Source organism: Aspergillus welwitschiae (genome assembly GCF_003344945.1).
Source record: "Aspergillus welwitschiae strain CBS 139.54b unplaced genomic scaffold BDQ94scaffold_18, whole genome shotgun sequence".
NCBI classification, from domain to species: domain Eukaryota; kingdom Fungi; phylum Ascomycota; class Eurotiomycetes; order Eurotiales; family Aspergillaceae; genus Aspergillus; species Aspergillus welwitschiae.
Window position 1 is genome coordinate 498,671 of NW_020798712.1, and position 27,728 is coordinate 526,398.

Sequence of the window (27,728 nt, forward strand, 5' to 3'; positions counted from 1 at the left end):
TGGCATTTACTTCGGATCCTTTATTCCATTAACCGATTCGTTTCCAGCTCCGGTCCCAGTACTTTGGGATGGCTAACCGTGGCTAAGCCAGCCACTATGACCAGGAACATTGCCGGCGGTGTACGCTAAATGTCCCGACAGGATTACCTAGTAAATCCAGTGCGTCACGCCATAAGATTGATGCAGCCCAATGATTGCTCGAGCGTGATGACATCCACACGGTAGGCCGGTCCTTGCAACTGACCGACATGTGAGCTCCGTACACGGCGAACCTCGGCCTATAGATCGTTTTATACATGATGTATCTGACCATTCTTTGTGACTAAAATTGCTGAATTGGACACGTTGTCAGATCGAAAGCCCAAAATAATACAAGACAAACATGGATGTCGATACACGAGACAGTTTTGTATCCAAAGAACAGCGCAGACGCAAAGAGGCGTATAACGTAGGCATGGAATAGCTTCGGCTTTCAGCATAGTTGACCAGGTTCAAGCCCACTAAAGCTTGGTCAATAAGCTTACTCTAGCGCACTTGCATACCAGAGTAATTGGCTGCTATGAGCAGACACTGGTTCGATTTCCCAGGGGCCCGTTCAGTCCCTCTGCAGTATAAAGAATAGTCCCTATTATCGATTACTGCCACCCCCAAAGATAATTTAGCATATAATGACATATGGGATCACAGGTTATGGTAGAAGATTCAGCCTAGGAGAGACTCCGGAGAGCATCAGCTCTGTAAAGTCAGATTGTATGCATGGCGAGCGTGGGATCTTGGGCATCAGCATAGCCGCTTTGATCGTGAGATAATCTCAAATACATAGAAAGTAACGGAAGACGCTAATGTTGATGGCATAATATTATGGAATTTGTAATCACTCCAACTTCCATTATACTGTGGAACAGCTATGCATCGATAAATTGATTGGATGTCGGTCACCGCAATGGCCCCTGGGCATATTCAGAACTGAGCTGACTGATACGATCAGCTGCTGCTTCACCTGCATTAATTGCGTACAAAGAAATTTTAGTAATAGCAGCTGTGGGCTACCGGAATAATTGGCCATCGCCTTGTTGAATCGAAGGAGGAAGACGAAGACGAAGCGACTAAGATAAGGGAGAGCAAGTGAGCACTTCTTGTACAAGTGGGTCCTGAGCGACCAATCCGAATGGAAAGTTTACGAGCGGGCCAATGAGAATAAGGGTTAGCGGGTTGGCCTCAAGGCAGCGAGGCAGCCTGTAAGCAACTCCTTCATGTCCCTTCTCTTCACTGATTACTCTCTGCTTTCTTCTGCCGCTATGACTTTCTCTCGCTTAAGTCTATGAATAACATGTATGGCGACAAGTTTTTCGTTAAGTACTAAGGCAACCCCGCGAACAGCCGAGCCAGTGGCTGAGCGCTGAAATGGAATCCGAGAAGAAGCGCCGTGCGAGCAAACCTAAAGTCAAAACAGGCTGTCGGACATGCAAGTGAGTTGGGCGGCTGCCTTGTTACACAAGTTGGTGTGGTGCTTATTCTATACACAGGATTCGTCGAGTCAAATGCGACGAGGGTCGACCGGCTTGCAAGAGATGCGTATCAACTGGCCGAGTCTGCGATGGCTATGGGGTTTGGAGTGAAGCGAAAAAGCCCATCATCGGCGGCAATACTGGCGCACCAAGAGCCTTCCGGAGTCTGCTGTCTAGTTACAATGCACCGGTCCCAATTTCTCATGCCGCATGTGCTGAGCGGAAATATGTGGAATGGTTCATCCAGTGTACCATTTTCAAAATTGGAGGAGTGTTTTCTTCCCAATTCTGGGGCAGAACCGTTGTTCAAGCACTTTCTCAAGAGCTAGCAGTGCGGCATGCTGTTTTGGCATTGGCCTCTACGCATAAATATAAGACTCAGAGGAGTGTTAGAGGTACTGCAACGGCAGGTCATCTAAGCGAGCATGAAAAATTCACTCTCCAGCACTACAACAAAGCGATTGGCTGTCTCCAAGCTGAAATAAGACGCAACAATAAACGAACGCAAAGTATAATAGTTGCCCTCATTACTTGCATGGTTTTCGTGACTCTCGAAACGATGCGAGGCCAATACCGAATAAGTCATACTCATCTACAGCACGGGCTGAAGCTGGTGAAGGAGATTCAGAGGCTCTCCGGAGCCTCCAAGACAGGAATGATTCGGATAAGGACTTCGTCACAAACAAATGAGGATGATGTTATCGAGGTCTTTAGCAGACTGGAAGTGCACTATGCTTTACTTGGACATGGGACGAAGTACTCGAGCTTTGACTATGACGTTCAACCTCGTCACTTACCGTACAAATTTCCATCAATTGAACAAGCAAGACAATATCTGGATGTTCTGCTGGCGAGAGCACAGGGTCTGGTAGAAATGGGCCGTCACATCGAGACGGACATGTTTGTTGCGACTCAGGGCTACCAGCAGTTTCTCGAGTCTCAATGGCACCTGGAAAAGGACTTGGAAGTATGGCTTGATGTTTATCGATCGTCACTTGGTAAATTCTCAGCTCAAGATTTGATTCAGAATAACTTGGCTAGAAGGTTACTCGGGATGTACCATGCTATGGCCTTGATCATGGTCACAACCTGCATCCCATGGGACGACGAAACGGCATTTGACCTACAAACCGACAGGTTCATGTCGATTATTCGTGAGGCAATCGGCATCTGTCAAGCCCTCAGAATCGCATACCCAGATTTCCCCACGAGTGGATCTCTCAATTGCCCGTTGGGAATGGCTTTTACGATGGACATTGGCTTCATCCAGCCATTATATTATACCGCAATTAAGTGCCGGATTCCACAGATCCGACGACATGCGATCGAATTGCTTCGATTGGCACCGCACCGTGAAGGCATATGGAATGGCATTCTTACTGCTAGGATTGCGGAGGAGGTAGTTGCTTATGAAGAGTGGAATATTGATGCAAGCCTTACTCTGGCAAAGAGCTTAGATCTCCTCAGCTTGCCAGAGGCGGGTGATTCACTTACAGTCCTGCCTTTTCTGCGCCGAATCTCAGATGTTCATGTCGAATTGCCCGATGAAAACACAGGAGAGGCTACCGTGACTTTCTGGCAGCGCGAAGACGGTAGAAGCTGGAAGGTTGATGAGAGAAAATTCCAGACGGAGGATCCATAAGCAATCTTAAACTCTGAAAGCTGTCCCTTTTCTTCTGAAGCTGAACGTCCAGAGCGATTATGACATCATGACACACCATCATTTCAGCCAATCACAGTCAGTGTGATAAAATCTTACCGATCATCAATAAAGAAAGTGTAATAATGATCGACCGACGCGTGCTCAGCACCGAGTGCGCATGGTGGAAGGTTTGGAATGTGAAACTCCGCCACTATCAGCAAAAACGGAAGCTCACTACTTTGTAAATGCTCAGTCAGTGATTTGCAACCGGGATGGATGGAGTGGGAATTTGCTGGATGGGCCCCTTAGTCAGTCTTACCCCATGCTTACTTACCCATCCGCGCCCCGCCCGAGCCAATCCCGGATCGCCAGCCAGGAGTATAAAGTCGATCTGCGATCTAGACAAACGACGAAATACTTTCTCCAGAATGCAAATTGCAACACCATCCTATCTCTTCCTATTCTTTGTTCCTCTAATACTGCTCCTCATCAAGTCAATTCTTCCCACCAACTCCGTTATGTCAAAGCCTCTTGCACACGCTTCCATTGTCGCCCGTCGCTCCAGTGAGCGCGGGTACGCCGAACACGGCGGCTGGCTCAAAAGCTTTCACACCTTCAGTTTTGCCAATTACTATGATCACCGCTTCAACAACTTTGGCAGTCTGCGCGTTCTCAACGAAGACCGTGTAGCCGCCCGTAATGGATTCCCGACCCACCCTCACCGTGATGCCGAAATCTTCAGCTACATTCTCAACGGAGAACTCACGCACCGTGATAGCATGATCAAAAAGGGTGCGGAAGGCGCACAGGGCAAGCAATTCTACCGTATGAAGCGTGGTGACGTTCAGTTCACCACTGGTGGAACAGGTACGTTGGCTAGCATTGGACTCCATCAACGTCAAATCGACGATGACCAAACTAACCAACCAATTCACTCCAGGAATCGCACACTCCGAACAAAACGAATCCAACAAGCCCGTCCACTTCCTCCAGATCTGGGCTCTTCCCTGGAGACATGGCCTCAAGCCCCAATACCACACCCGCACGTTCGACGAAGCCGCTAAACGCAAAGCATTCGTCCCTATCCTCTCCCCGCTGGCTGCTGGGCCCGAAGCAACCCCGGCTGATGAGGAAGCCGCCATTCCTAAGATCCCAGACACGATCCCAATTCACGCAGACTTTGTGATGGGCGCGGGAATCATTGAACCCGGGCAGAAGTTCCAGTGGACTGTTGGTGCTGGCGAAGACGTGGTTAGCCGCAAGAAGAAGAGGAACGTCTATGTGCATTTGCCCATGACGAAGAACGGCCAGGCCAAGATCCGATTGGATCATCGGGACGAAGCAGTTTTCAGTGAGGGCGACGGAGCGTTTATCACAGGGGTGAATGCAGGTGATGTGCTGAGTGTGGAGAGTGTTGGAGATGCTGAGGCCGAGGTTGTGGTTTTGGACAGTGATTAGTTGTGCCCGATGGTTGTTTCAATTCTTTTTGCTGGGTGTAAGGGTGTTTTGGGATTTATCTTCATATGATTTGCATCATGTACTTTTTCAACATTACAATAATGACTGTGTACCATAAGTGGTTTCACAATGTGTCATGGATAGACTCATATAGACAGTGATAATAAATTTCCTCTTGTTTCGAAGGAACAAAATCATCTCTAAAGTAAAGGCCCTAATAGCCAAGCATTTGCCAGCTGTAAAGCCAAAGCATGCGAGCTGTAAATCAGTACACTAGCTTATCTACTCTGAAAGCAACCCAACAGTGCTTCCTAGTACACACATACCCAAACAAAATATAAATTGCCAGTCAAAGACACTCACTCACCTCCCCACCCTCAACCACGCAGGCCACACCCACTCCACCATAAACTCTAACTCCATAACCTCACGCACCGACACCCTCTCCGACGGCTCATAAGCAAGCATCCCCTCCAACAGCCTCCTCCAAATATCCATCTCCATCTCCTGAAGTTCGCAAGTCCGAGGCGTCTCCCCTCTTCCCATCTGCCACAGTCATTGATCCAGAGATCCAAACTCCAAGCTCAAGCTCCAGGGCTCTGCTGATTTCGAGAAAATAGCAAAGTCTGATCTCTGCCACCATCTCTCCGGCAATTTACCTAGCATACTGACCATCTCCCAAACAATATCATCTGGACTATCTGACCAGGTTTCGAAGAGGAGTCGTTCGCCGAGGATATCGTAGAGCGTACACCCAAGGGTCCATATATCGGCGGCTGGGGGGGATGATGAGGTCCTGGAAGATGGCTTCGGGTGGGAGGAGGATGGTTGGAGTGTGTAGTGTTTGTGGGGGGTCTTCGTTGAAGAAGGAAGACGAGCCGAAGTCTGTTATTCTGATAGTGCAGTTTGTGAGCTGGCTGTTTGGGTTGATCAAGTTCATGGGGATGATGGCGTGGGTAGGCGCATGTGGTGGTTGGATGGGGTTGTTGTCAGTTCGAGAGATGGGGATTTGGAAGGGTTCGCCGAAGCGGTTGTGAATGTCGCTTATACTTAGGCTATTGAAGTCGATGGGCTGGAGAGTATATTGCGAGTGTGGAGATCTTGAGGTCGGATAGTCAGTAAGACATGATGTGTTCTAGGTATTGATGTACTTCCCTCCATGTCCTTACTTCTTGCGAATGCATATAATCCAATCCCATGGTAACCTGAGCGACAATTGCTTTAGCTATATGCCAAGGGAACATGATAATGGGACTATTCTCCTTATATTCAGCAATACTGCAGCCAGAACCTCGCTGACTAGGCACATATGATGCCCGTTTGGGCCGTCGAAGAAAAACTTATCAAGAAGCGAGGAAATGAAGTTACGGCCCGGGTGGCTAGTATTTTCTATTTGAAGATGTTGTAGGATTTTCGATTCGATGCTTCTTTCTGTGGAATCTGCGATTACAATTCTTAATGCGACATACGCTGTCCTCTGATGGTAAGTGGCTTCGTTGATTGATTGTGGTGGTGTTGTCCTGGTTGAGTGTGGACGATGTATGGAAGTGAGTCTGCGCAGTGTCTTTAACGCTGTTTAGCTGGGGGTATGCGATAAAGGGTTCTACTGTTCTATCTCGAATTACGTGATGGTACTGTTTGGAGGCAGTGGTTGTGCCTGAAGGACACGGAACATGATGGCGTGGTTACTAGGAGCTAAATCATATAGAGCCTTTTTGTAAGGTCAAGCTTATGCTCCAAACCTATGGTAAATAAGAACCTTCCTAGCAAGACCAGCACATAAAGTAATGCTACTTGCCTACGTGTAATTCTTCTCTGCGACCGCAATGATATTCACATACATACAGTGCTCGCCATAGATCACATCTTTCTCCCGTTTACCCCAGAGAGGCTGATCAACAGCATTTTCCAGACATAAGGTCCAGGCAGTTACTCCAACATCAAGTGGAGGCGGTGGTGGTTAAAGTTGACGGAGGAATCCACCGCACCCGAAAAGAGAGGGCGGCCGGCGAAGAAAATCCTGCGCTGGGGCGGCTTCTTGGCACCACCAATGCAGGCTCTGTACGTAATGCGGCGGCCGTGAATCGGAGACAATGTGGGTGGTGTCTCCAACTCTCAATCAAGTAGCCTATTTTTACAGGTCTAGTCTAGTTCTTAATGTTGTTCATATGAGGGGCGAGGATCATGGGACGTCCACTGTTTTCTCCTGGTTCTTGAAGCTGGTCCATAGTCCTTTTGCTAGGTAACGGCTAACCTTATCTTTGTGTGCCCAACTCTCGACCCCGTTCTGCCCTGGAGTTGAAGACCTACTCAGTTTATTTCTACCGCAGAAAGGAGAGCTTATTCCCAGAGTTGCGAACTCCACGACCCCAAAAAAAGATTTTTGTGGAGGCCGTTTCTTGGATAGATACTTTTTAGCCTTGTTTGTGGCTGTTTCGCATCTGGAGCGGCCTGAAATCTGAGGCCCCGCATTCTTTGCTTTCACAGCCAACTTCAACGTTGCTCTCTTTTGATTTCTCTTGCGCCTTGTCTACGCCATAGAATTAGAGATCATCGTCACAGCCCCCCATCATGGCAGCTCTCGATGTCAATGGTCCCTTGCCCGAGCTGTCTGAGCAGCAGCCGGACGATCTCATCCCCGAGTCCCGGGTCCTCATTATCATGACTGGTGGTACGATTTGTATGCGACAGTCCCCGTCAGGCTTCATTCCTGCCAGAGGTTTCCAGGAGCAATGTCTGGCCCGGGTGCCGACATTCAACGATGGTTCGCACCCGAGCATGATGGATGTTGTGATCAACTCAGACGGAGAGATCAAAGGACATCCCGCTCTCCGCACACCACAGACAGCCTATGGGCGACGGGTGCGGTACACTGTCTTCGAGTTCGAAGAGCTCCTCGATAGCAGTTCTATCGATGCGAAAGGTTGGGCTCAGATCGCCCACACCGTTGAACGAAACTACACACTTTTCGATGGCTTCGTCGTCCTCCACGGAACAGACAGTCTCGCATACACATGCTCAGCGCTTAGCTTCATGCTGCAGAATCTCGGAAAGCCCGTGATTCTCACTGGAGCACAGGCGCCCATGCTGGAATTGCAGAATGATGCCACCGATAACCTTCTCGGATCACTGGTTGTGGCTAGCCATTTCATGATCCCCGAAGTGTGCCTGTACTTCAACAACCGACTGTTCCGTGGCAACCGGTCGATCAAGGTCGCGGCCAGTGATTTCGCTGCCTTCGACTCTCCGAATTGTCCCCCGCTGGCGGTGACAACCTCCATGCGGACCAACGTGAACTGGGAGCTGGTCAACCGACCGAAGAGCCTCGAACATTTCCGTATCCAGACCAACCTCGACACCACCCACGTGGCATGTCTTCGTATCTTCCCTGGTATCAAGCCGGAGATGGTCGACGCCGTGCTGAAGCTGGAAGGACTCCGTGGTTTAGTGTTGGAGACGTTTGGCGCCGGTAACGCACCGAGTGGTCAAGACAATGCCATGACCAATGTGTTGGCCGCCGCTATCAAGAGAGGAATCGTGATCGTGAATGTCACGCAATGTGAGTAATGAAACCCTTGCCAATAATCCCTCAAACCAGAATTCAGTCTGACGCAACCAACCAACCAGGTCTGACGGGAAGTGTCAGCCCAGTCTATGCCCCAGGCATGAGTCTCTCTCGCGCCGGAGTCGTCGCAGGACTCGACCTGACCACCGAAGCTGCACTGACCAAGATGTCGTATCTTCTCGCTCTTCCCGATTCCACCCCAGAATGGGTAGCCAAGAAAATGTCAGTATCTCTTCGCGGCGAATTGACCGAGGTATCGCAGCCAGTCTTCCGCCATCCGGACGGGGCGCTCCCAGAGCGCGTTCAGTCCCTCACGGTGCTCGGATACGCCATCGCGCAGGGTGATCTCGAGCGCGTGGAGGAGATTGTGGCCCGAGAACACCAATGGTTATTGAATGACGCCGACTATTCGGGCAACACACCTATCGTAAGGCAACCCCTTGAGCTGTATTTGAGAAAAAGGAAAAAAGAAAGCAAACTGACACCCACGTCACCTCACAGCACCTCGCAGCGACATCTCCCTCAATTGAGATTCTCCGATACCTGTTGCTCCAGGGTGGCTCCGTGCACTTGCGAAACCGCAATGGTCGGACGCCGCTGTTCCTGGCGGCCAACGCAGGATTGTCGGAGCACGTGCTGCTGCTACGCAAGTCTGGAGCGCATCTGCACTCTGACGAACGCACGGCGGCGCAGTTGTTGGCCCGGCGCCGACCTGGCGTCTGGGGGTTGGCGGGGATTGGGCCGCGCGAGGTGAGTGAGCGCGAGATGGAGGAACTGGAGGACTCGAGTGATTCTATAGGACGTATGGCGCAGCGAGTGATGGCGGGATCGGCACCTTGACGATGGCGATCGTTTGGTTCTAGGGAAAGGAGGTTTGATGGTTTGTGGTCGTATTTTTTTTTTTTTTTTTATTTTCCTTTCTTTTTTCGATTGCCTGTTTTAGACGGAAAAGCGTTGTTGTTCTAGAGCTTTCATACTATGTGTGGCTCACACCACTAGGGTATCTCACAGTATACATGACGGAATGAGGGGTATGCCACCTTATGATGACCACCAATACAACTTCCACAAGGCGATCTCACTACTATTAGACTACCTGCTACTATGTAGACAGCGAGAAGGGAAGTCCTTTCCGCGGAGATACCTGACCAACATGCAGGATCCCTGGGCATGCAGGCCGGGGTCATGCATGTCGGATGGATGGAGGGGAATCCGATGGACGACGGCGAACCCCGCTTTGAATTGCGCCATTGCTGAGATGATTTCCCAGCTGAGATGCGTATATTACTAGTCTACTAGTATACTACTACTAGTCTAGTGTGTATGAGGTTAGTGAGTTGCTCCGAGGACCTTCCTAATTGGGATAAAACATCTGCATTTACTGGCGTTTTGACAGCAGCAACAGCAGTATACACTACTAGTAGTGCTAGTACTCCGCTAGAAAAAAAACTATGACGGAGCAGCTGACCGGGTTAGCACATGATCAAAGGCGGTGGTGGCTTGACGATGATGACGATGAGTTGCTCCTAATCTTATATAACAATATATCCCGCTAACTCGATATTTCTTAGATGGAAAGACCGTGCTCTCACCACGCGGTTGCTGCTCTCTCCTAATTAGTAGTAGTTCCAGGGTAGATAAGGTATTGATCAGATGAAGGTTGCTCCCTTGCAGACATGGCCCGGATGTGTTGTCGCAGGGTTGTCGTACCGTCTGCTTGGTTGGTATGAAAGGTCTTCCTTCCCCTTACTGACCTTGTGGGAAAACAAACCTGAGAGAAAAAAATAAAAAGAGCTCAAGTGGTACTATTACTCAGGACTAAACATCATCCACCGGCCGTAGAGAACCACTTTCGTCGCAAAAGGAGCCCCAGAAGAAACACCGCTCCCGGGTCTTGGCAGACGCGTGAGAAGCTGCGGCGCACGGATTGGCCGGTAAGAAGGATTTGGACCGATGGGTCTGGAGAGCAACGTGGGCTAGCCGGGCTTTGTCAGTCGGCTGTGACGGCGGTTTCTTCGCTAGTTAGTCAATGTGGTGGATTAATCACTTGCTATTCTCCATAACGTAGGACTGGTTCAAGGAGGGGCGGAAGAAGAAGAGGAAGAGAAAAGTGAAAAGAGTGAGATACAGATAGATACATTCAAAGAATCAAAGAACAAACACCGCAGGTAGTTCTATGGAAAGAGAAGACAGAAGTAACTATAACGTCTTGACTAGATAGATGACTGCCTCAGAATCGGTGGCTGTCCCCAAAAGTCGATCAGTGGGAGGCCCGCTAGTACTCCCCCGCCCACACTGTTTATTGGCTGCCATTGGCTGGCACTTGCCGGGATCGGACATTCTTTGATAGAATATGCACTTTGCTTTTTTGGTTTTTTTTGCTACCCAAATTCAGCAATAATGAAGAATCTCTAGTTTAGCTGGAACCGTTATTGTTGGAAGGTGCATCGCATCCCTATACTACCTTCGGATATAGAGGATATCCCACGGGTTGAGATTGCGCCCTACAATAGGCACTATTCTCAGACTGAATCATACTACTACATCCTCATGATGCCATAGTTCTTCTATCCACGATGATGATAATGATGATGGTGGTGGTGGATATTGCTAGTTCTTTCAGCTCCCTGTCCAGCCACCCCTGAACTGCATCCGAGTTACGTAAAGGAAAGAATGTCAATGGTCACCTCATCATCGTGGACATCGTGGGCACTTCTAGCAACATCCAACAAGGTCCCGTCTTCATGTCAGGGCTGCTGCTCTAGTTGCCTCATCTGCCGAGCTGGCCTGTCACCCCCGGCTTTCGAACTCAATGGAGCGAGACCTACAACGCAATGGAAGATGGGAGAGAAACCTAGAGACGAGTACCCTCAGGAACAGAGAGCCGAGTACCTTGGAATGGTGTCAGCCATCCGAAGTTTGCAATCCCGCCTGACACCGTTCAATCAAATGGCCTTCCATTCTATGACTGTTTCGCATTACTCGATATAAACCCCTCGGATAGCACATCGGAACACTCCCCATCACATCATGGGACCGGGGCTGCTTTTTCTTTGCCTGGCCAGGATTTTCCCAGCGAACGGGGATTTGTGGGAGGAGTTAAGAAATTCACTCATGGGTACCACCTCCCATATTAGATGCAAACCCCAGACGATCCCAATCCAGACCAGCCGATAGTCGTCGTGGGCTCATCGGGTCCCCGTTGCCGCAGCACACAGACCGCAGTTACTTCCTTTTCTTTCTCCTCTACGACGTCGCTTCTAGGGGCCCCTAGATACGTGGGCGGCGAGCACACCGACTTGTCCTGGAAAGGGGGAAAAGGTTTCTATTTCGGTTCATAGACCAGGTTGTCCCTTTTATAAGACCTACCTCCTACGTAGTCACAGCGTCTTCCTTTAGAAACCTTCGTCAATTGTATTCCATCGTCATTCCCTCCTCCAATCCAATCTGATAAAGCTTGTGCAGTCTCCCCTGACCAACAGGGCTGATTAGGGTCATTGTGGGTGCGAATCTCGGAACCAAGCACTAGACCTGATCCACGGCTCTTCCTTGTTGAATTTTTATTCTTTTTTTCCCGCCATTTTCGCGATTTCTCAATTATACTGCATCTGAATCAATTTAAACCGATTATTACTATTATCTTTTTTCTCTTGCTGTTTTATTTTTATTTTCATTATTTTCTTTTTTTTTGGGGTGCAAATCGCTTGAAAAATCTCAGTTGTGTGAGGTCATTTTCCTTGCCTGGTGCGCCAGACCGGCTCTGGGGGGGGTGTCCACTTGTTCGGCCTCGTTGGAGCACTCGGTGATTCTTATTATTCATATTATCCTCTCGACGAGGGAGATCCGTGCCTGCAACGGAGGAGGCGCTGCTTTGCATTAACTAACAAAAACCTGGCTTTTGGCGAGCAGCCCGGCTGTGTCGGTCTGGAGTTGGAGCACCTAATATCTCATCATCCGCCGCTGTCTCCAACATCATCGACCTTTTTTTCTGTGGTGGGATTCTTTTTTTCGTACTTCAGTAGTTTCCCGGGGCTTTCTTTCTGAACCACAGCAGCAGCAACAGCAATAGCAACAGCAACAACAGCAGCTGCCTGACCCGTCATCATCTTGCACCATTGAATTCTTCGATTGCGGCATTGTCAAATCAACTGTCCCCAGGCAATCATATCCCACTGAGCTATATAACTAAACTCTCCGCCAACTGCTCCGTCTACTACCCCACTGTTCCATTCGTCGAAGTACCACCCAGACAGCACCTGGAAATCTGTACTACGACTCAGGAAATTCTCTCGACAACTGCGACACACGACCACACCTGCTGCCTCACCAACCTCCACAACATCACTAGCTGGCAATAAATCGGCCTCGCATTGACTTGTTTTCCTATTCTGGGAGGCCACCTGACCCGACTCCAGATCTGCTCGACTGCCCGACTTACTTCCTTCGTGTTCGTCCGCTGGTCACTTTTCCCTCCCTGCTTTAATTTTACCCCGCATACTTTTTTTTTCCTTCTTCTTTTACTTTTTAAAGTCCCCCCTCCTCTCTATATTCTCCTCCTATCGCGGAGAATTATTTCTTGTACCCGCATTCTCACCATTCCTCTCCCGCTATAACTCATGACACAACAAAGAAAGACCATTGCCGTGGTGAACGCTACGGGTCGCCAGGCGGCGTCTCTGATCCGTGTCGCTTCGGCAGTGGGCCACCATGTTCGCGCTCAGATCCATTCACTCAAGGGCCTCATCGCGGAGGAACTACAAAGCCTACCCAATGTCACTCTCTTCCAGGGTCCCCTCCTGGGCAACACAGAGCTGATGGACTCCCTGTTCCAAGGGGCCAATCTTGCTTTCATCAACACCACCTCCCAGTCTGGCGATGAAGTCGCGATCGGACGCGCCTTGGCCGATGCCGCCAAGCGAGCAGGAACCATTCAACACTACATCTATAGCAGTATGCCCGACCACTCTGTGCATGGACCATGGCCTCCGGTGCCCCTTTGGGCTCCCAAGTTCACCGTGGAGAATTACGTTCGTCAACTCGGTCTGCCCTCGACGTTCGTCTACGCTGGAATCTACAACAACAACTTTACGAGTCTACCATACCCCCTCTTCCAGATGGAGCTGATGCAGGACGGAAGCTTTGAGTGGCACGCGCCTTTCGACCCCGATATTCCACTCCCCTGGCTGGATGCTGAGCATGACGTGGGACCGGCGCTGCTGCAGATTTTCAAGGACGGACCCAAGAAGTGGAACGGCCATCGGTAGGTTTACCTCGGTCATTTATCGGGTGATGACATGGAGCTGATAGCTGATGTTTTGCAGGATCGCCCTCACCTTCGAGACGCTCTCCCCCAATCAGGTCTGTGCGGCATTTTCGCGCGCTCTCGGTCGCCCATGCCGCTACGTCCGCGTGCCCAAGGTCGAAGTCAAGGTCAACATCCCTCCCGGATATCGGGAACAACTGGAAGCAATTGAGGTGGTGTTTGGACAATGCGATGCACCCTACTTCCCGCAGCCCGAATTCTCCCGCCCTGCGGCCGGGTCGCCGAAGGGCTTGGGCCCAGCCAATGGCAAAGGTGCGGGTGCGGGAATGATGCAGGGTCCCGGAGGGGTTATATCACTGCGTGTTACGGATGAGGCCCGACACCTATGGCAGGGCTGGCGAGACATGGAGGAATACGCGCGCGAAGTCTTTCCCGTGGAAGAGGAAGCGAACGGGCTGGATTGGATGTTGTGATGGCGCGATCTGACGTGCTGCGTTGCACTACGGTCGGTGAGCGATGGGGAGAGGGCAGCCGCAAGGTCGTCTTAGCGATGGGCGCGATTGGCTCGATAAAGAGGTTACATCAACTGTCTGAGCGCGAGCCGAAACCGGCCGGTTGTCCTGTCCCCTCACTCCTACCGCTGCGTTCAATGCTGGCTTTCCTTCCGTTTCCTTTTCTATTCTTGAGTTTTTCTTTTCATTTCATGCATTACTGGCGAACTGGCCTGGGTCTTATCTTTGGGAGACGGAAAAATTATACCATAATGGGAAAGACGAAGACGCAGGAGTGGTCGTCATGATGGGGGGCCATTTCCATCTCATCTCATCTCACCGCGGAAAAAGTTTCTATATTAATGGGTTGCTGGTTGAAACGCACGTTACGAATTTTGCAGGCATGATGATGGACATGTCGGATTGGAGGCCAATCCGCCAAAAGTTTATTTTGACTATTTGTTACCACGCTTCTGTTTCTCTTTGTTTCTTTCTTTCTTTCTTCTTCTTCTTTTCCATTCTTCACTGTGCATTTCAAGTGATATGCATTCGTGTGTTTGCCGATTATTCCCCTCGGGTGTGATGATCGCACCGGCGGCTGTTTGTTTGTTTGTTTGTTTGAGTACCCTGATAAAGGGATTTGATTGATTGAATGGTTGACTGGCTGGATTGATACTCAAGACCCATGGTGACTTGGGTAGATAGCAAAGCTAATATTGGAATGGACTAAGATCATTCTCAGTCCGCCAGACATGCTACTTGTCGTTTTCATTCCGGTCACTAACTAACCCCTTACTTTTGACTGATGCAATTGAACTTGCCAGTTGTCAGCAGAACATGAAATCCCTTATCTACCTGGTCACATTATCGACTACAAACTTGACTACGATTTCGAAATCTCCACGGAGTATAAGATGCACCAACCAGCATTATCTCCCCCACTTACTCCAGACCCGTCATGAATTAGACTACTAAACTAATAACCCCGAACGAAGCTAATCCGCCCCCAGCCTTTTTCTTTTTCGCCACTGATAAGCAGATCTCCCGGAAAAAGCAATGAGCGCCTCTGGCTCTAAGTTGCTGGGAAAATCCGCCCGAAGCGGAGCTGGGCTGGATCCCTGTCGTGGCGTGGGTTAGTGCAAGTCATATCTTCCAGGAGGTGGGCTGGAACATTCTCTTCCGGTGGAGGTAAGTATGGCTGACTTATAACAGTGGGTAGATCAATCAATGTATGGTGTAAAAGATAAATGTAGGTGTTTGCTGCAGCTATCGCAAATCAACTTGCCACTGGTTGGAGAGTAAGTCGTGCAGTGTGAGCATCGTCATGACCATCATGCATACCCTAGTAGTATGATGTTTCACAATGTCTGCTACTGTTGATCTGATGGTTAACTGTTGAGTCTCTCTGTCCTTGAGTTATTATCGTTGGCGGGGAGCAGTACTGCTGCGCTGCTTCATAAGTGGTAAATCACGGGTAGCCGTTCGGAGTCCTCCGTCCGTCCTACCTACTTATCTATTACTCGAGTCAATTGACATGCTGCCTACAATACACTACACTACACTACACGGAACATCCCATCCTTCTATCCTATTTACTACCAATAATCCTGTTCTTGCAACCACTTGGTTAATTATTTCGAACCCATCATCACCACCGCTTACTAACCCACTAAATGCTCCAAAGTGACTAACCCCATCCAGTTAAATTAACAGCTACCTTCCCGTGCAACCTACCCAAACCAGCCTAGCCAGCCATCATTACTACTTACTAAGCACAGCACAGCACAGCACAGCACAGCACAGCACAGTGACCCCTTCCCCTTAACCAGCTAAACCACGGAGGAAAGGCTAACTAGCTAATTAAACTCCTCTTCGTAGGTTAGTAACATTACTTACTACTTACTACGTAGGCAACTTCCGCCCGTCACCCGCGCCCGCGCCCGCGCGCGCTGACTGACCATAGTAGTACTACGCGCAGTAACCAACCAGTAAACTTTTTTGAAACGATCAGAAATTTTTTTTTTCTTTCTTTCCCTTCTTACCAATTCTGTATTTATATACCCACTGCCCCGATTTACTTTTGGGATAATATCCAATCTACTTTCAAATCATATACCCTTATACCCCCTTTCTTTTTTATTATTTATTCAATTGGAAATTTCAGAAACAGTTCCATCATTATGTCTGCTGAAGCTAACACGTCGCTGTTGGAGCGCATTCAGCGCCCCGAGGTGAGCAAGGAGACGGCGAAGAAGATTTCTTTGGTGGAGGAGCAGTTTGCTAGGGCGGAGGTGGAGCAGTGTATGTTCTTTTCTTTCTATTTATCTTTCTGTCTGTCTTTGGTTTTGTTGATTTATTTGGGGATGGGGGTTTGGGATTGGGGTTGAGATTGTTATGATTTGGTTCTGTCTAAACTAAAGGGTATAATAGTGCGCCAGTCTACTCTCCTGCTTCGTCCCCTTTTCGAAAAGCGCAACCAGGTTATCGCCGAGCCTGATGTGCGCGACACTTTCTGGACTCGCGTCATGCTCAATGCGCCCGCCGAGGTGGAGGAATACATCACCATGACCGATGCCACGATTCTCGCTTCGACTCTTAAGAACCTGACCGTTGAGCGATTCGAGATCGATGAGAAGGGTCAGGGCGAGCCCCGCAGCTTCCGCTTGACCTTCGTGTTCCGCACCGGCGACGAGAACCCTTACTTTGAGAACGAGAAGCTCGTCAAGACCTTCTACTGGCGCAAGCAGGTCATCACTACCCCCAAGGGTCACAAGCGCACCTGGGATGGTCTGGTCTCCGAGCCCGTCCGCATCAACTGGAAGAAGGACCAGGATCCTACCAAGGGTCTGCTGGACGCTGCTTGCGACCTTGCTGAGGCGGAGAAGAAGGGCGGAGACCGTAAGAAGCTGCCTGAGTTCGCCAAGGTCCTTGAGAAGAAGGATGAGATTGAGGCTGCTGAGGACCAGGAGATGGGTGATGATGAGGATGAGCTCCCTGAGGATGGCCCTGGCGGCATGAGCTTCTTCGCTTTCTTCGGCTACCGTGGCAGCGATGTCACTGCTGAGCAGTCCGAGGCCGCGACCAAGGAGGATAACGAGAGGTTTGAGAAGCTCCTCAAGGGCGAGCCTGTTGAGGGTGAGGATGAGGAGGACGAGGATGACGAGGATGACGACATTGAGGATGAGTTCGATGACATTGAGGTCTTCCCTGGTGGTGAGGAGCTCGCTATTGCGATCGCTGAGGACCTCTGGCCCAACGCCTTGAAGTACTATGGTGAGTGGTTTTCGTAATTTGGATGAATTCCGAGCTAACCTTCCTTCCAGTCACGGATCAGGCGATCGAGGAGGTCGACTTTGACGACAGTGAGCTTGATATCTCGGGAGACGAGGAAGAGGACGAGAACGACCGTCCCCGCAAGAAGACCAAGGTCTAAAGATATCACCGTGTCTTGTCTTGAATAATGCAGTTGTAACCATATGTCTTCATGTCTTAAAGAACAATGAGCAGGATGAGGAGGAGGACCAAAACGAATATGAGGACGGCAATGCAAAAGGATGACATTGTATCTAATTGATAATCAGCCAACGTTTTTTTTTTCGAGAAAGGACAATGTAAAGAAGTCGTAGCGTAAGCACTTACCCTCATTTTTCCGGATAATGTATTTTAGCCTCGACATGCCATTCTGCAGCTTGCCGCCCACTCGGTCGGCCAATGTATCCACCTCATCTATCATCACCCCCTGTTCCTCCAACTCCCTCCCCATATCATCAGCCTGCTGTCGCAGGTTCCCCACAGTCCGAAACACCCCATCCAACTGCTCATCTTGCTCGTGCATCAGCTCCATCTGCCGCTGCTGCTCCATCGCAGCATAGTAATCATCTCCCTGATCCTCCGCCGACGGCGATAAGACATTATCGAAATCAGCCGGGTTTGGCAGCGCACCCGTGCCCTTCCCACCACCACTCGAAGCTGTAACCGTCCTCTGCAACTCCTCCCTCATCTTCTCGATCTCGGCCCCGACATCGTTGACAAGACTTCGCCGGCGCTGAACCTCTTCTAGTTCTAGGCCGAATCGATATGGATCTTGCTCGATTGCACGCACACTCTCGACTAGATCGTCTAAGTCCGCGGTTAGATCGGTGAGGGTCGTCTCAAGCTCGGAGCGCGCTTGTTGGAGCTCCGGGTTATTGGGAGATTTGGCGAGGGAGCGGATGCGGAGATAGGAGGAGAATAGAGGACGTGTGGATTGGAGGGTTGAAAGGACGTCGCTGTTGGCATTGGATTGGTGCTACGTCAGCTAGCTGGCTTGATGGTGGTTTGTAGAGTGGATGAATAAGGGGGAGAGAAACTTACGCTTGGACTTGGAGGAAGGGGTCTGTGTGGTCCATGATTGTTGAGTAGTTGGGTATATGCTATAGGAAGATCATGAGATAGTTACAATGGGTAAAGAAACGCTTCCAGAGATGCTTGTGGACTGAGGACGGACGGCGATAGTGATGTTGATCGGGTTGGGTTGAGAGGATCCGGAGCCGATTACTACGGATGCTCGGGGTTGCGGGCGGTGAAGAAGGCGGCGTCGGGCCATATCGATCTATCTTTGTTTTATCTAGAAAGGTCAAGATGGATGGAACTCTTGTCTTACTGCGTAGATGCGGATAAATAATGATGACATTCTTGTTCGGTTTCAAGTTCGTTCAGATAAAAAAAATAATATGACAGAATGATCCCAGCTCATCCAATAACTGTGGTAAAAACGCCCATGGTAAAAGCCCGATGGAGACCGACGTGTCGCTGACTCCACATCTCCCTCAGGTATCGCTCTGCAGCACGATTAAACTCTCTTCCTCGGGCATCAATAAGTGCAGGCTTGACGCTCCAACTTCTGACTCGTCGCTTGCAGTCACAGTCCTGGCAGCCTAGGTCGGGCACATTTTTCCAGGCTTTCCAGTAGTTGTCTAGCGGGTCTGAGAAATGGCATTTCCTAACACCGCAATCAGTAGCTTTCACATCAATATCGCAGCAGTCGTTCTGAGGACTCAAGAACAGCTTCGCCAGTGAGCGCGGCGGTTGTTTCAGGAGAAACCAGGATATGACGCTATATTCGTTCTTGGCGTCGCGGTGCCAGTCCTTGGGGCCGTGGCGGAGAAGCATGCGCTCCATCAGCTCGCGCAGCATTCGCAGAGACGCGTGAAAGTCGATCTCAGTCTGCTCGTCAAGCCATCCTCGGAATTCTAGCCGCCTGCGGCCAATATCGGCCTCCACATATCCCCACTTTAGAACCGTATAAACGTGGTTGGTGTACTCTTCAAATGACATCAACTGTTTCCTGTGCTGGGGAAGTTCATCGTACTCGTCTAACATCTTGCCGAGCACGAAGAGACGTCCACTGACAACAGGAGCCAGTGGCTTCCTGCTGGGCTTCAGCCTTTCGGTGTCGCGCGCAATGTCGGCCATGTGAAAGAGAACGTGTAACCCTCTTTCCAACCGCTTGGCAAGGCGTAACTCCGCTTCAAAGTCCATCTCTGGATTCCCGTCATCGCAAAAAGGTCCCCAGACTGATGGTACAATATGTCGCGATAGATCCTTTGCGATATTGTGGCGCTGGAAGAACCTTACGAGGGAGTGCACTGTCAGTGTGCTCTGCTCTCCCGTCCACGGGTTAAGAGTAAGAATGGGGTCAAATTCAATCGCATGGAAGCGCATGAACCAGCCACAGATATGTGGCTCCAACACCTTGATGGTCTCGTATGTGGCGCGGTTCAACCGGCAAAGCGTCAAGATGGTGTTCACCTCGCCATTGATGATGATCTGGAAGAGCACATCGGCGACGAAGCCGAAGGGAAGGGCTTCCCGCCTCGGAGATGAGGTCAACATCTGCTTGAGGAGGCGGATCAGTATAGGACGTCTTTTGCGCATTTGCGGAGGAGGAGCTTGGCTGTGTATCGTCTTGTTCCGGAAGATCATCCCGACTTACCGTTGTAGCGGCACTTCAAATGTACCCTTTTGAGTGGTACAGGATCTAGACGGCCAGGCGTGACATCGCCTTCTTTAATAACCGGGTCCGAGGGATTCGCTGTTTCTTTTTCTTGGCAGTAAGGGGAAATATTGCCGTTTGGCTGATATCAAGCGTAGACGGTGTGACGCGTTGGCAGATTATCAGTTGGGCGCTTGGCTGCAGTGGTGCATACCGGAGGGCTGAGTACGCAGGATGCAGAATGCAGCAACCGAATGACAGTAAGCTGACTGGTCACCTCCCTTATATAATACGTGGTACCATTTCTGGGGTGGACTGGGCTTCAACGATGATGACAAGTCTTGACCACGTTTCAGGGTATCAGGCTATTTAGGGACTACGGGATGGAGGGGATTGGAGGAGACCAGGAGGGAGAGATAGAAATAGAGATAGGGACAGGGAAGATGGGTTGCCAACACCAGCCCGACTTTGCTGTTTGTTTGCCTGGACACAATTTCTGGTTTCTCAAAGCGGTTCAAAGTCACACGTAGCACCATGAACAGAGACGAACTAGTGCTTCCGCTGAGTGTCGCAGGAGACACATGGAGGGGACGATGGGTGGTGAAGCATGCGATCAGCGGCTTTCCAGGACGGACTAGCCCATATAGTTTCAATAGTGCCCTTTTTGGGTGGCCGCCAGGGGTTCAACCGGGAGGAGGGGGCGAGAAAGAAGGGAGTCAATTGAAGTATGACACGCTAAGGAGATGTCGCTGTCAGACTTAGGGACCAATAGATAGGGGGAAAAAAGAGTTGTGATGATTGATGAGTCGAGTTTGGGTCCATATCCGCTCGTTCTCCCCCCATCTTCCATCTCCGCAATTCCCGACCCGGAGACTCCGTCACCTTAACCAACCACAGAACCACACAGTAACGATGCTTTAATCAGTGGGTCCAACCACGGCTAAACCAAATCCGCCTGTCTCTATCGATCGCCCCTCGAAAAATTTCGGGGTCGTGTATATCGATAGCAAATCACCCCACCACCACTCTTTCTCTTCTTCATTCCCCTTTCCTTGTTTGTTCTGTGACGGTCGCTTCAACTTCACCCCCCGCATTGTCCTTTCCGCCCATTGGACTCTCCCGTCAGACATCTTCAGAATCCCTGAATCCGGTTCGGATGTCATCCTGCATATCCATCCCAGTCTAGCCCGTTTTCGCTGCAATCACACCTGACGCATGATTCCGTCGCAACCCCTCCCACTCGCCGAAGAGTGGACGGATCCGGATGCCTACGTCGAGGCCCTCTTGTCTTTCGCGAATTCTTCCGCCATCTTCAGGCATCTTTGCGGCGGTGTACACATCCTCGATTTCCTGACCCGCGAACCTGACCTGTATACCTCTCTGCTGCCGGAACACTGGAGGACTTTTTTCGACCAGCATGATATTCAGGACATTTTGGACCTACTTCTGCGGGATGACATCCGACCTCTTTTAGACCAAAGTCGGGAGGATGCTGCGCGTGGTGGCGAGTCAAGCGCACAGTGGCGCGGGGCGCCTCTGCCTCCTCTGGACCTATTGGAGTATATCCATCAGATCCGTCGACTGAGCCTGGGGCGGGATTTCACTCCCTCAGAGCCCGGAACACCGTCGATCCCGAGGAAGATCGCCGTCGGAATGAACGTCAAGAAGTACCACGAGGTCGCGCACTTTTCGAAATACGTCGATGCCCTCTGTACCACGGTGGACGAACAACGGGGCGATCCTATCACACACATTGTCGATTTCGGTTCGGGCCAGAGCTACCTCGGACGGACGCTTGCGTGTCCCCCTTACAATAGACACATTGTTGCCATCGAGCGGAAGCATCAGTTCATCAGTGGCGCGAAGGGAATGGATATTCATGCGAAGCTGCAGGAAAAGAAACGCGTCAACATGTACAACAAGAAACTGGCAAACTGCAAGACCTGTGCAGAACCGGATGCGCCTGCAGAGACAGGTACCGATGGTCAAGAATCCGCTAATGTGAAGGGTGATGCTACCAAGGGCCCAAGCGATGCGGCAGGTGGTGGTGAAGAGGATATGGCCATGATCAACGTCTTCCGTGATATCAGTCTCGCACCTGGCGAGATCGGGTTCGCTCCTTACCGCAATGTCCCGAAAACTGCCACCGAGGAGGAAGTAGATCCGGAGAAACCTAGAGGTAAAATGGATTACATTGAGCACGAGATCAAGGACGGTTACCTCGAACCCATCATCAAAGACGTCATTGAGGCTGCGCCTGTCGAAGGGGAAACCGAAGCTCAAGGCGAATCAAAGGATGCTAACGTCATGGTCATCTCTCTACATTCTTGTGGTAACCTTCTCCATCACGGAGTACGGTCTCTGACCCTGAATCCCTCCGTTAAAGCCATTGCTATGATCGGATGTTGTTACAACCTGGTCACTGAGAGACTGGGTCCTGCTACTTACAAGCTTCCCATTCTCCGGTCGATGCACCCCCGTCTGACAAAGGATGCCGTTGCATACGACCCCCATGGCTTTCCGATGTCGAAACGGTTTGAGGTTTACGAACATGAAAGTGGAACGGGCATGAAGCTCAACATCACCGCTCGCTCGATGTCCTTGCAGGCCCCGTACAACTGGAGCCGGAAAGACAGCGAAGACTTCTTCACCCGCCACTTCTATCGGAGTCTGCTCCAGCGCATGCTTGTGGATCGCAAGGTAGTTGCGAAGCCCAAGAACCCGGACAACCTGTATGAGGAATCCACCGAACCTGAAGATGCCGGAAACCCTCTGATTGTAGGCTCTCTACGGAAATCGGCTTTTGTTTCCTTTGCCGCGTATGCCAATGCTGCGGTGACGAAGCTGGGTCGCGACCCGAACTTCGGTGAGAGGGTCAAGGCAGGAATGGCGGATTTGACTGAGGAAGATTTTGATCGCTACGTGAAGGATTACTGGTATGCGAAAAAGAACCTGAGCGTGGTCTGGAGCTTGATGGCTTTCAGTGCTGCTCTGGTTGAGGCCATCATTGTCGTTGACAGATGGCAATTCCTGCGTGAACACGACTCAGTGAAGGAGTGCTGGGTTGAGCCGGTGTTTGAGTACAAGGAGAGTCCGAGAAACTTGGCTGTTATTGGAATCAAGAAGTGAACCGAGGAACGCGTATGGTTCTGGGATATGGCCAATTGGTTGCCCACACTTCCGGAACCTCCTAACTCTCCCTGGCTATAAACTAGCCGTGGCTGTCTAGGCTGGGGGTTTCCTGGTCGTTTGTTGGAGTTGTCCGAGCGATAAACGCCGACCCGATACGGGTCCTACTAGGAGATGCCCGGAGGAGCCGAAAAGAAAGGATAGGCCCATCGGCCATCAGATGCAAAAGAAATAGACCTACCATAGACGTGGCTGGGTTTTACGCCTAGCTGTGATGCGACCACGAGCAAAATGTATAGACGAATAGAATATCTCTAGCAATTTATCATCTCTAGAGTGGAGGGTGGAACATGGAACGCAAGTAGAATCAGCTGTACATATGCAAGGGCTACTGCTGCATGACGTCTGTATTGGTCCAACATGCGTAGCCACAATACATATTAGTTGCCTCAAATAGATTATCACACAAAAAGAAAATTAATAGATGGAGTAGTCTGTAGATGTTCCGTGATGCCAAAGAGTCGCTGAGAGTGTGACGATTAGGCAAGCAATCAAAGTTCGGTCCACACTCTCGGTCTCCGCGGGATCCGCCAGTCTCACACTTCCTGCAACCAACACGCCCTCACCGTCCCCAACACTCACAATCTCTGCTCTGCTGGGAAAAGTAATAAGCCGCGCTATCGGGAACCGGTTATCTTGGAAAGCTTGACTATATGGAGCCCGAGGGACCCGAGAGTGAGAAGGAGCCAGTTGTCAGGCGTGCGGTAAGTTCGAGTTGCACCGCATACTCATACTACTCATGGACTGTCTCCAGTCCACAATGCTGACGCATGCCAGTGCGATCAATGCCGCCTCCGAAAGGTATGTAACTACTGCAGTCTATCAATAATTGATGTGGGTTTCCCCTTTCAGGACGGACATTGATGGATTCTTGTATGCGACTATTAGATACGCTGTGACAAGCGGTCTCCCTGCTCCAATTGCCGCAGTTCCCAAATCATCTGCCGCTCAACTGGCGCTGGTCAGAAGCCCCCAGAGCCAAAGAAGCGTGTGCTTATCTCGAGCCAGTAGTACGTGACAGCAAGTAACCTGCTTATTGAGTTCGGCTGATATGGTGTAGTGAGAGGAAGATTGACCTCATCGAAGAGCGCCTGGGAAACATTGAGCGTACCCTTTTGGAACTCAGAGCGCACGCTAAGGGCCCTTCGGAACAATGTCATCACTCTACTCCACTGTCAAGCCAGCTGAGTCCATCCACTACGACCAATTACACTAGTGCTGCTGCAGCGCTGGATCAGCACGAGTCTACTCCTGCCTTTGAGGGAAATTCCTCTCTTGCTGCCCACTCCGCCTACGCCAGAGAATTCCTAGAGACAGCCGTCTCTCGCAGTGCCCTTCAGATGTCGACCCCCAAAATAAGCACCGCGCTTGCATCCTTGAAGCAGATCGTCAATATGCAAGACCACCAGGCACAATCTCCCTCCCGCCAAGTGCGGTTCCCGAATCAGAGGGTTATTCCAGGCTCAGGATTGCGGGAGCTTACCATGCCTCCGGCGCAGGTTGTTCTAGCACTCCTGCGCAAATGCCAAGGTAATTCTTGAGATGTAATTTGTTCTTGTTGTAGCTTCCCTAACGTACTGTCAGAGCACCCGAGTATCCTGCAAGCATACTTGCCTTTCCTGTCTACCCCACGGCTAGTCGAAAAATGCCGCCAGGTCTACTTCTCCACGGAAGACTACTCTGATGCTACTTTTATTGTGGTTAACGGCGCTCTTCTCTACCTAATTAGCGATGTGGTTGCTATCACAAAGGATTCACAGACGAGAGAGGAGTATGATAAATATCTTAACCTCTGTCTGGTCAACCTTGAAACTGCTCTGGGGAGTTTGAGCCTTCTGATGCCTGCGAACGATGAAAACATCGAAGCACTCGCACTAGGGGTAAGCGTTGTAGTCGCAGACAAGAATTTCCAAACTGCTGACAGAAGTCCAGGCCGTCTATGCAATCGAGATGTCGAAGCCGTCGTTCGCGATGACGTTAACTTCAGCGGCCTTCCGCTTATGCCAAACACTCGGATACCATCGATCAAGCCCTTCAGAAAGCGGCAGCAAGCCCTCCCTTGGGAATATACTATTCTGGACAGTCTACGTCTTGGACAAAGCGATTTCCCTGCGTCTGGGACGCGCGTCAACCATCCAGGATTATGATGTCACTTCTCTACTAAACATCGATATGGCCGGATTAGATGAGCCATATGGCAAAATATACGTGTTGTGGGTCCGATTTGCAACAATACAGGGGAAAGTGTACGAATTACTTTACAGTCCTGCAGCTTTGGCGCGACCGGAAAGTGAGCGAGCTGCTCATGCTCGCCAGCTGGCCTCTGAGGTGCAGCAAGAGATTATGGAGCCATTCGAGGTATGCACTGTTGGTAATATAGCCAGTGTTACTCTAACATAGCCTAGGGTATTCAATTCGACAAACAACGATCCCCGGTCGATGAAGTGTTCTTCAGGTCAGACAAGGTCGCCCGCTTGTCAGTCTTAACGTTGATATACCGCGCTATTCCTCCACCAGGGACACAGGGCACGTTCATCCATGAATGCATAGAAACGGCCAGATCAGCCCTGGAGGTGCATCAGGGCTGTATGGCGGAAGTGAAGGAGATGACAGAGCATATCAAGGCCGCGTACTTCCACTGGTAAGTTGCAGATGCTTGGCACACCGCCATATCTCTAATTTACCCTCCAGGACCATTCTATACGCACCATTTGTTCCATTCATAGTGATCTTCTGCCACGCCATCGCTGTATCATCGTGGGACGATCTCGCTCGACTAGAAGATTTTGTGGCTTCCCTGCAGCCCAATTGCTTTCTTTCTGAGGCCATCTCGAAACTGTATCAGCTATGTCAAGTTCTCAGCAATGTGGCCAGACTGTACATTGAGGCAAAAGAACAAGTGCAAGTCAAGGAGGATCAAGACCTGGCTTCCGTCGGTCAGGAGTTTGATGTATACCTCAGTGCGCTTGGGCTGGCACCTATGTCGGCTGACGATAATTATGGGGCGTGGGCATCCGCACCTGTTCCTGCTGGGTCAGCGCCTGGAGATGCACGGGGCACCATGGAAGGCCAATACTCTGGTCCAATACCTCAGACCAGCCAACTGGGGAACTGGTTCTCGGGAAACCAGCACATGATGGGCCTGCTAGAGGAAGATATTTCTCTGTTCGATCCTTCTTCTTGGACATAATTGTGGTAAGTACAGATACAAGTTCCCAATTACCCTACTACTACAGGACCAAAAGCAGATTTTCGTGCTGCTTTGATTTGCTGACAGCATTCACTAGGTCGAGATACAGGACGCTGCCACAATGTGATTCTTGCGGACCCATCGTCGATAATGATCGGTCTCACGACTCAGATACACTTCCCACCATCAATGACCATCTCCGTTCCATTGATAAAACGCCCCTCATCACTGGCCAGATACAGGCAAATGTTTGCGACATCATCCCCCTCCGTGAGACGACCCAACGGCACATTTCCGATGAACTTCTCCCAGTTCTCCGGCGTATTCTCCATGCCCGTGAACACAGAGAACAACGGCGTAGCCGATAGAAGAGGAGCAACCGAGTTGACGCGGATATTATGCGGCCCATACTCAGCCGCCAGACCCTTGGTAGCCTGATTGTTGCATATTATCAGTATCCAATGAACCCCACACCAAAGGGGAAAGCATACGCATTTTACTCACATTAGAAACCGCCCCCTTGGACGCATTATACCACACCAACCCGGGCCGAGGTCTCGACGCCCCCGTCGACGAGATATTAATTATCGAACCGCCCTGGCCCTGCTCAATCACCCGAGCCACGAATGCCTGACTGCCCAGATAAACTCCCTTGACATTCACATTGAACACCCGCTCCCACTCGTCCTCGGTGACCTCCAACGTCGGCTGATCAACCATACATGAGCCTCACTTCACTAATGCACGCAATGAACATGAAAGGAGGGAAATCAATAAAATGAAATACCTTATTCCGATACGTCGTGCCCGCATTATTCACCAACACATCCAATTTTCCGAACAACGACACCGCCTTCTCCACAATGCGTTTCCAATCTGCTGCCTTGGTCACGTCCATCTGCTCGAACACGATATTTTCCGGATCCGCGGCAGCTGTCTTCTGGCCCCCCTCGGAACTGATATCCGCAACGATGACCTTGGCGCCTTCAGAGGCGAAGCGCTGCGCGATGGCGGCGCCGAAACCGGATCCGGCTCCTGTTGTTACTCGTTAGCAGTTAGTGATGGGAAAGACTGTGTTAGTATTGTGTATAGATCGAGGCATATCTTGTCGGAAACAGTAAATAAATATATAGATAGATAAATAGACGAACGAACAGTCGTACGAGTTGGCCTTGGGATAGTAAAAGGAGGGGCACAAAAGAAGTGAGAAAGGGACTCTAACCAGTAACAATAGCAACCTTGCCCTCCAGTCGGGCGCCAGGAGCGAGTTGTTTCGTCATGTTGGTATATAGGGCTGAGTTGGTAATTAGTAGGTGCAAATGTAGGCGCGGAATACTCCTCGAGTAAGTTGGTTAGCTTTGCTCGACGGGACGATTCCTGTCTTTTCTTATATACGGATAATGTGCCACAGTTATGAGAGAGAGTATGACACGATGCAGCTTACCCCG

General features: G+C 50.4%; 10 protein-coding genes across 10 annotated transcripts; 8 read left to right on the forward strand and 2 right to left on the reverse strand.

The window, feature by feature from the left end:
• The first annotated feature begins 1,302 nt into the window (after positions 1-1,302).
• Positions 1,303-3,392, forward strand: BDQ94DRAFT_179189 (Zn(II)2Cys6 transcription factor). Its single transcript, XM_026773309.1, has 2 exons — positions 1,303-1,469; positions 1,527-3,392. The coding sequence occupies exons 1-2, from the start codon at positions 1,405-1,407 to the stop codon at positions 3,148-3,150; spliced, it is 1,689 nt and encodes a 562-aa protein (XP_026625785.1). The 5' UTR covers positions 1,303-1,404; the 3' UTR covers positions 3,151-3,392.
• Positions 3,393-3,509: 117 nt separating this feature from the next.
• BDQ94DRAFT_144980 (pirin family protein) lies at positions 3,510-4,793 on the forward strand. Its single transcript, XM_026766552.1, has 2 exons — positions 3,510-4,017; positions 4,091-4,793. The coding sequence occupies exons 1-2, from the start codon at positions 3,579-3,581 to the stop codon at positions 4,606-4,608; spliced, it is 957 nt and encodes a 318-aa protein (XP_026625786.1). The 5' UTR covers positions 3,510-3,578; the 3' UTR covers positions 4,609-4,793.
• Positions 4,794-7,179: 2,386 nt separating this feature from the next.
• On the forward strand, positions 7,180-10,199 carry BDQ94DRAFT_159901 (putative lysophospholipase; the record flags this gene model as incomplete). The annotated part of the gene is made up of 5 exons (XM_026769129.1): positions 7,180-8,167; positions 8,236-8,600; positions 8,675-8,923; positions 10,016-10,107; positions 10,139-10,199. The coding sequence occupies 5 exons, from the start codon at positions 7,180-7,182 to the stop codon at positions 10,197-10,199; spliced, it is 1,755 nt and encodes a 584-aa protein (XP_026625787.1).
• A 262-nt stretch (positions 10,200-10,461) lies between these two features.
• On the forward strand, positions 10,462-11,575 carry BDQ94DRAFT_144984 (uncharacterized protein). Its single transcript, XM_026766553.1, has one exon. It carries the CDS (start codon positions 10,847-10,849, stop codon positions 11,162-11,164), a length of 318 nt encoding a protein of 105 aa, XP_026625788.1. The 5' UTR covers positions 10,462-10,846; the 3' UTR covers positions 11,165-11,575.
• A 959-nt stretch (positions 11,576-12,534) lies between these two features.
• Positions 12,535-14,070, forward strand: BDQ94DRAFT_40563 (NmrA family NAD(P)-binding protein). The gene is made up of 2 exons (XM_026775685.1): positions 12,535-13,433; positions 13,495-14,070. The coding sequence occupies exons 1-2, from the start codon at positions 12,790-12,792 to the stop codon at positions 13,907-13,909; spliced, it is 1,059 nt and encodes a 352-aa protein (XP_026625789.1). The 5' UTR covers positions 12,535-12,789; the 3' UTR covers positions 13,910-14,070.
• A 1,904-nt stretch (positions 14,071-15,974) lies between these two features.
• Positions 15,975-17,531, forward strand: BDQ94DRAFT_144987 (histone chaperone napB). The gene is made up of 3 exons (XM_026766554.1): positions 15,975-16,228; positions 16,358-17,200; positions 17,251-17,531. Exons 1-3 carry the CDS (start codon positions 16,108-16,110, stop codon positions 17,358-17,360), a joined length of 1,074 nt encoding a protein of 357 aa, XP_026625790.1. The 5' UTR covers positions 15,975-16,107; the 3' UTR covers positions 17,361-17,531.
• On the reverse strand, positions 17,417-19,630 carry BDQ94DRAFT_159903 (SNARE domain protein; the record flags this gene model as incomplete). The annotated part of the gene is made up of 3 exons (XM_026769130.1): positions 17,417-17,493; positions 17,567-18,195; positions 18,765-19,630. The coding sequence occupies 3 exons, from the start codon at positions 19,628-19,630 to the stop codon at positions 17,417-17,419; spliced, it is 1,572 nt and encodes a 523-aa protein (XP_026625791.1).
• A 1,259-nt stretch (positions 19,631-20,889) lies between these two features.
• On the forward strand, positions 20,890-23,071 carry BDQ94DRAFT_40607 (uncharacterized protein). The gene has a single exon (XM_026775687.1). It carries the CDS (start codon positions 21,117-21,119, stop codon positions 23,028-23,030), a length of 1,914 nt encoding a protein of 637 aa, XP_026625792.1. The 5' UTR covers positions 20,890-21,116; the 3' UTR covers positions 23,031-23,071.
• Positions 23,072-23,679: 608 nt separating this feature from the next.
• Positions 23,680-26,280, forward strand: BDQ94DRAFT_179191 (putative C6 transcription factor; the record flags this gene model as incomplete). The annotated part of the gene is made up of 8 exons (XM_026773310.1): positions 23,680-23,794; positions 23,868-23,891; positions 23,979-24,100; positions 24,151-24,620; positions 24,675-24,970; positions 25,023-25,448; positions 25,496-25,731; positions 25,782-26,280. The coding sequence occupies exons 1-8, from the start codon at positions 23,744-23,746 to the stop codon at positions 26,278-26,280; spliced, it is 2,124 nt and encodes a 707-aa protein (XP_026625793.1). The 5' UTR covers positions 23,680-23,743.
• A 167-nt stretch (positions 26,281-26,447) lies between these two features.
• Positions 26,448-27,560, reverse strand: BDQ94DRAFT_170984 (uncharacterized protein; the record flags this gene model as incomplete). The annotated part of the gene is made up of 4 exons (XM_026771616.1): positions 26,448-26,714; positions 26,785-26,988; positions 27,068-27,315; positions 27,503-27,560. The coding sequence occupies 4 exons, from the start codon at positions 27,558-27,560 to the stop codon at positions 26,448-26,450; spliced, it is 777 nt and encodes a 258-aa protein (XP_026625794.1).
• Positions 27,561-27,728: the final 168 nt, after the last annotated feature.

Excerpts from the sequence above, each read along its gene's own strand:
- BDQ94DRAFT_179189 (XM_026773309.1), top strand. The coding sequence starts at position 1,405 with ATGGAATCCGAGAAGAAGCGCCGTGCGAGCAAACCTAAAGTCAAAACA. Across the intron at positions 1,470-1,526 it reads ACAGGCTGTCGGACATGCAA|GATTCGTCGAGTCAAATGCG; the intron begins GTGAGTTGGGCG and ends TTCTATACACAG.
- BDQ94DRAFT_144980 (XM_026766552.1), top strand. The coding sequence starts at position 3,579 with ATGCAAATTGCAACACCATCCTATCTCTTCCTATTCTTTGTTCCTCTA. Across the intron at positions 4,018-4,090 it reads GTTCACCACTGGTGGAACAG|GAATCGCACACTCCGAACAA; the intron begins GTACGTTGGCTA and ends AATTCACTCCAG.
- BDQ94DRAFT_144984 (XM_026766553.1), top strand. The coding sequence starts at position 10,847 with ATGTCAATGGTCACCTCATCATCGTGGACATCGTGGGCACTTCTAGCA.
- BDQ94DRAFT_40563 (XM_026775685.1), top strand. The coding sequence starts at position 12,790 with ATGACACAACAAAGAAAGACCATTGCCGTGGTGAACGCTACGGGTCGC. Across the intron at positions 13,434-13,494 it reads AAGAAGTGGAACGGCCATCG|GATCGCCCTCACCTTCGAGA; the intron begins GTAGGTTTACCT and ends GATGTTTTGCAG.
- BDQ94DRAFT_144987 (XM_026766554.1), top strand. The coding sequence starts at position 16,108 with ATGTCTGCTGAAGCTAACACGTCGCTGTTGGAGCGCATTCAGCGCCCC. Across the intron at positions 16,229-16,357 it reads TAGGGCGGAGGTGGAGCAGT|TGCGCCAGTCTACTCTCCTG; the intron begins GTATGTTCTTTT and ends AGGGTATAATAG. Across the intron at positions 17,201-17,250 it reads CAACGCCTTGAAGTACTATG|TCACGGATCAGGCGATCGAG; the intron begins GTGAGTGGTTTT and ends CCTTCCTTCCAG.
- BDQ94DRAFT_40607 (XM_026775687.1), top strand. The coding sequence starts at position 21,117 with ATGATTCCGTCGCAACCCCTCCCACTCGCCGAAGAGTGGACGGATCCG.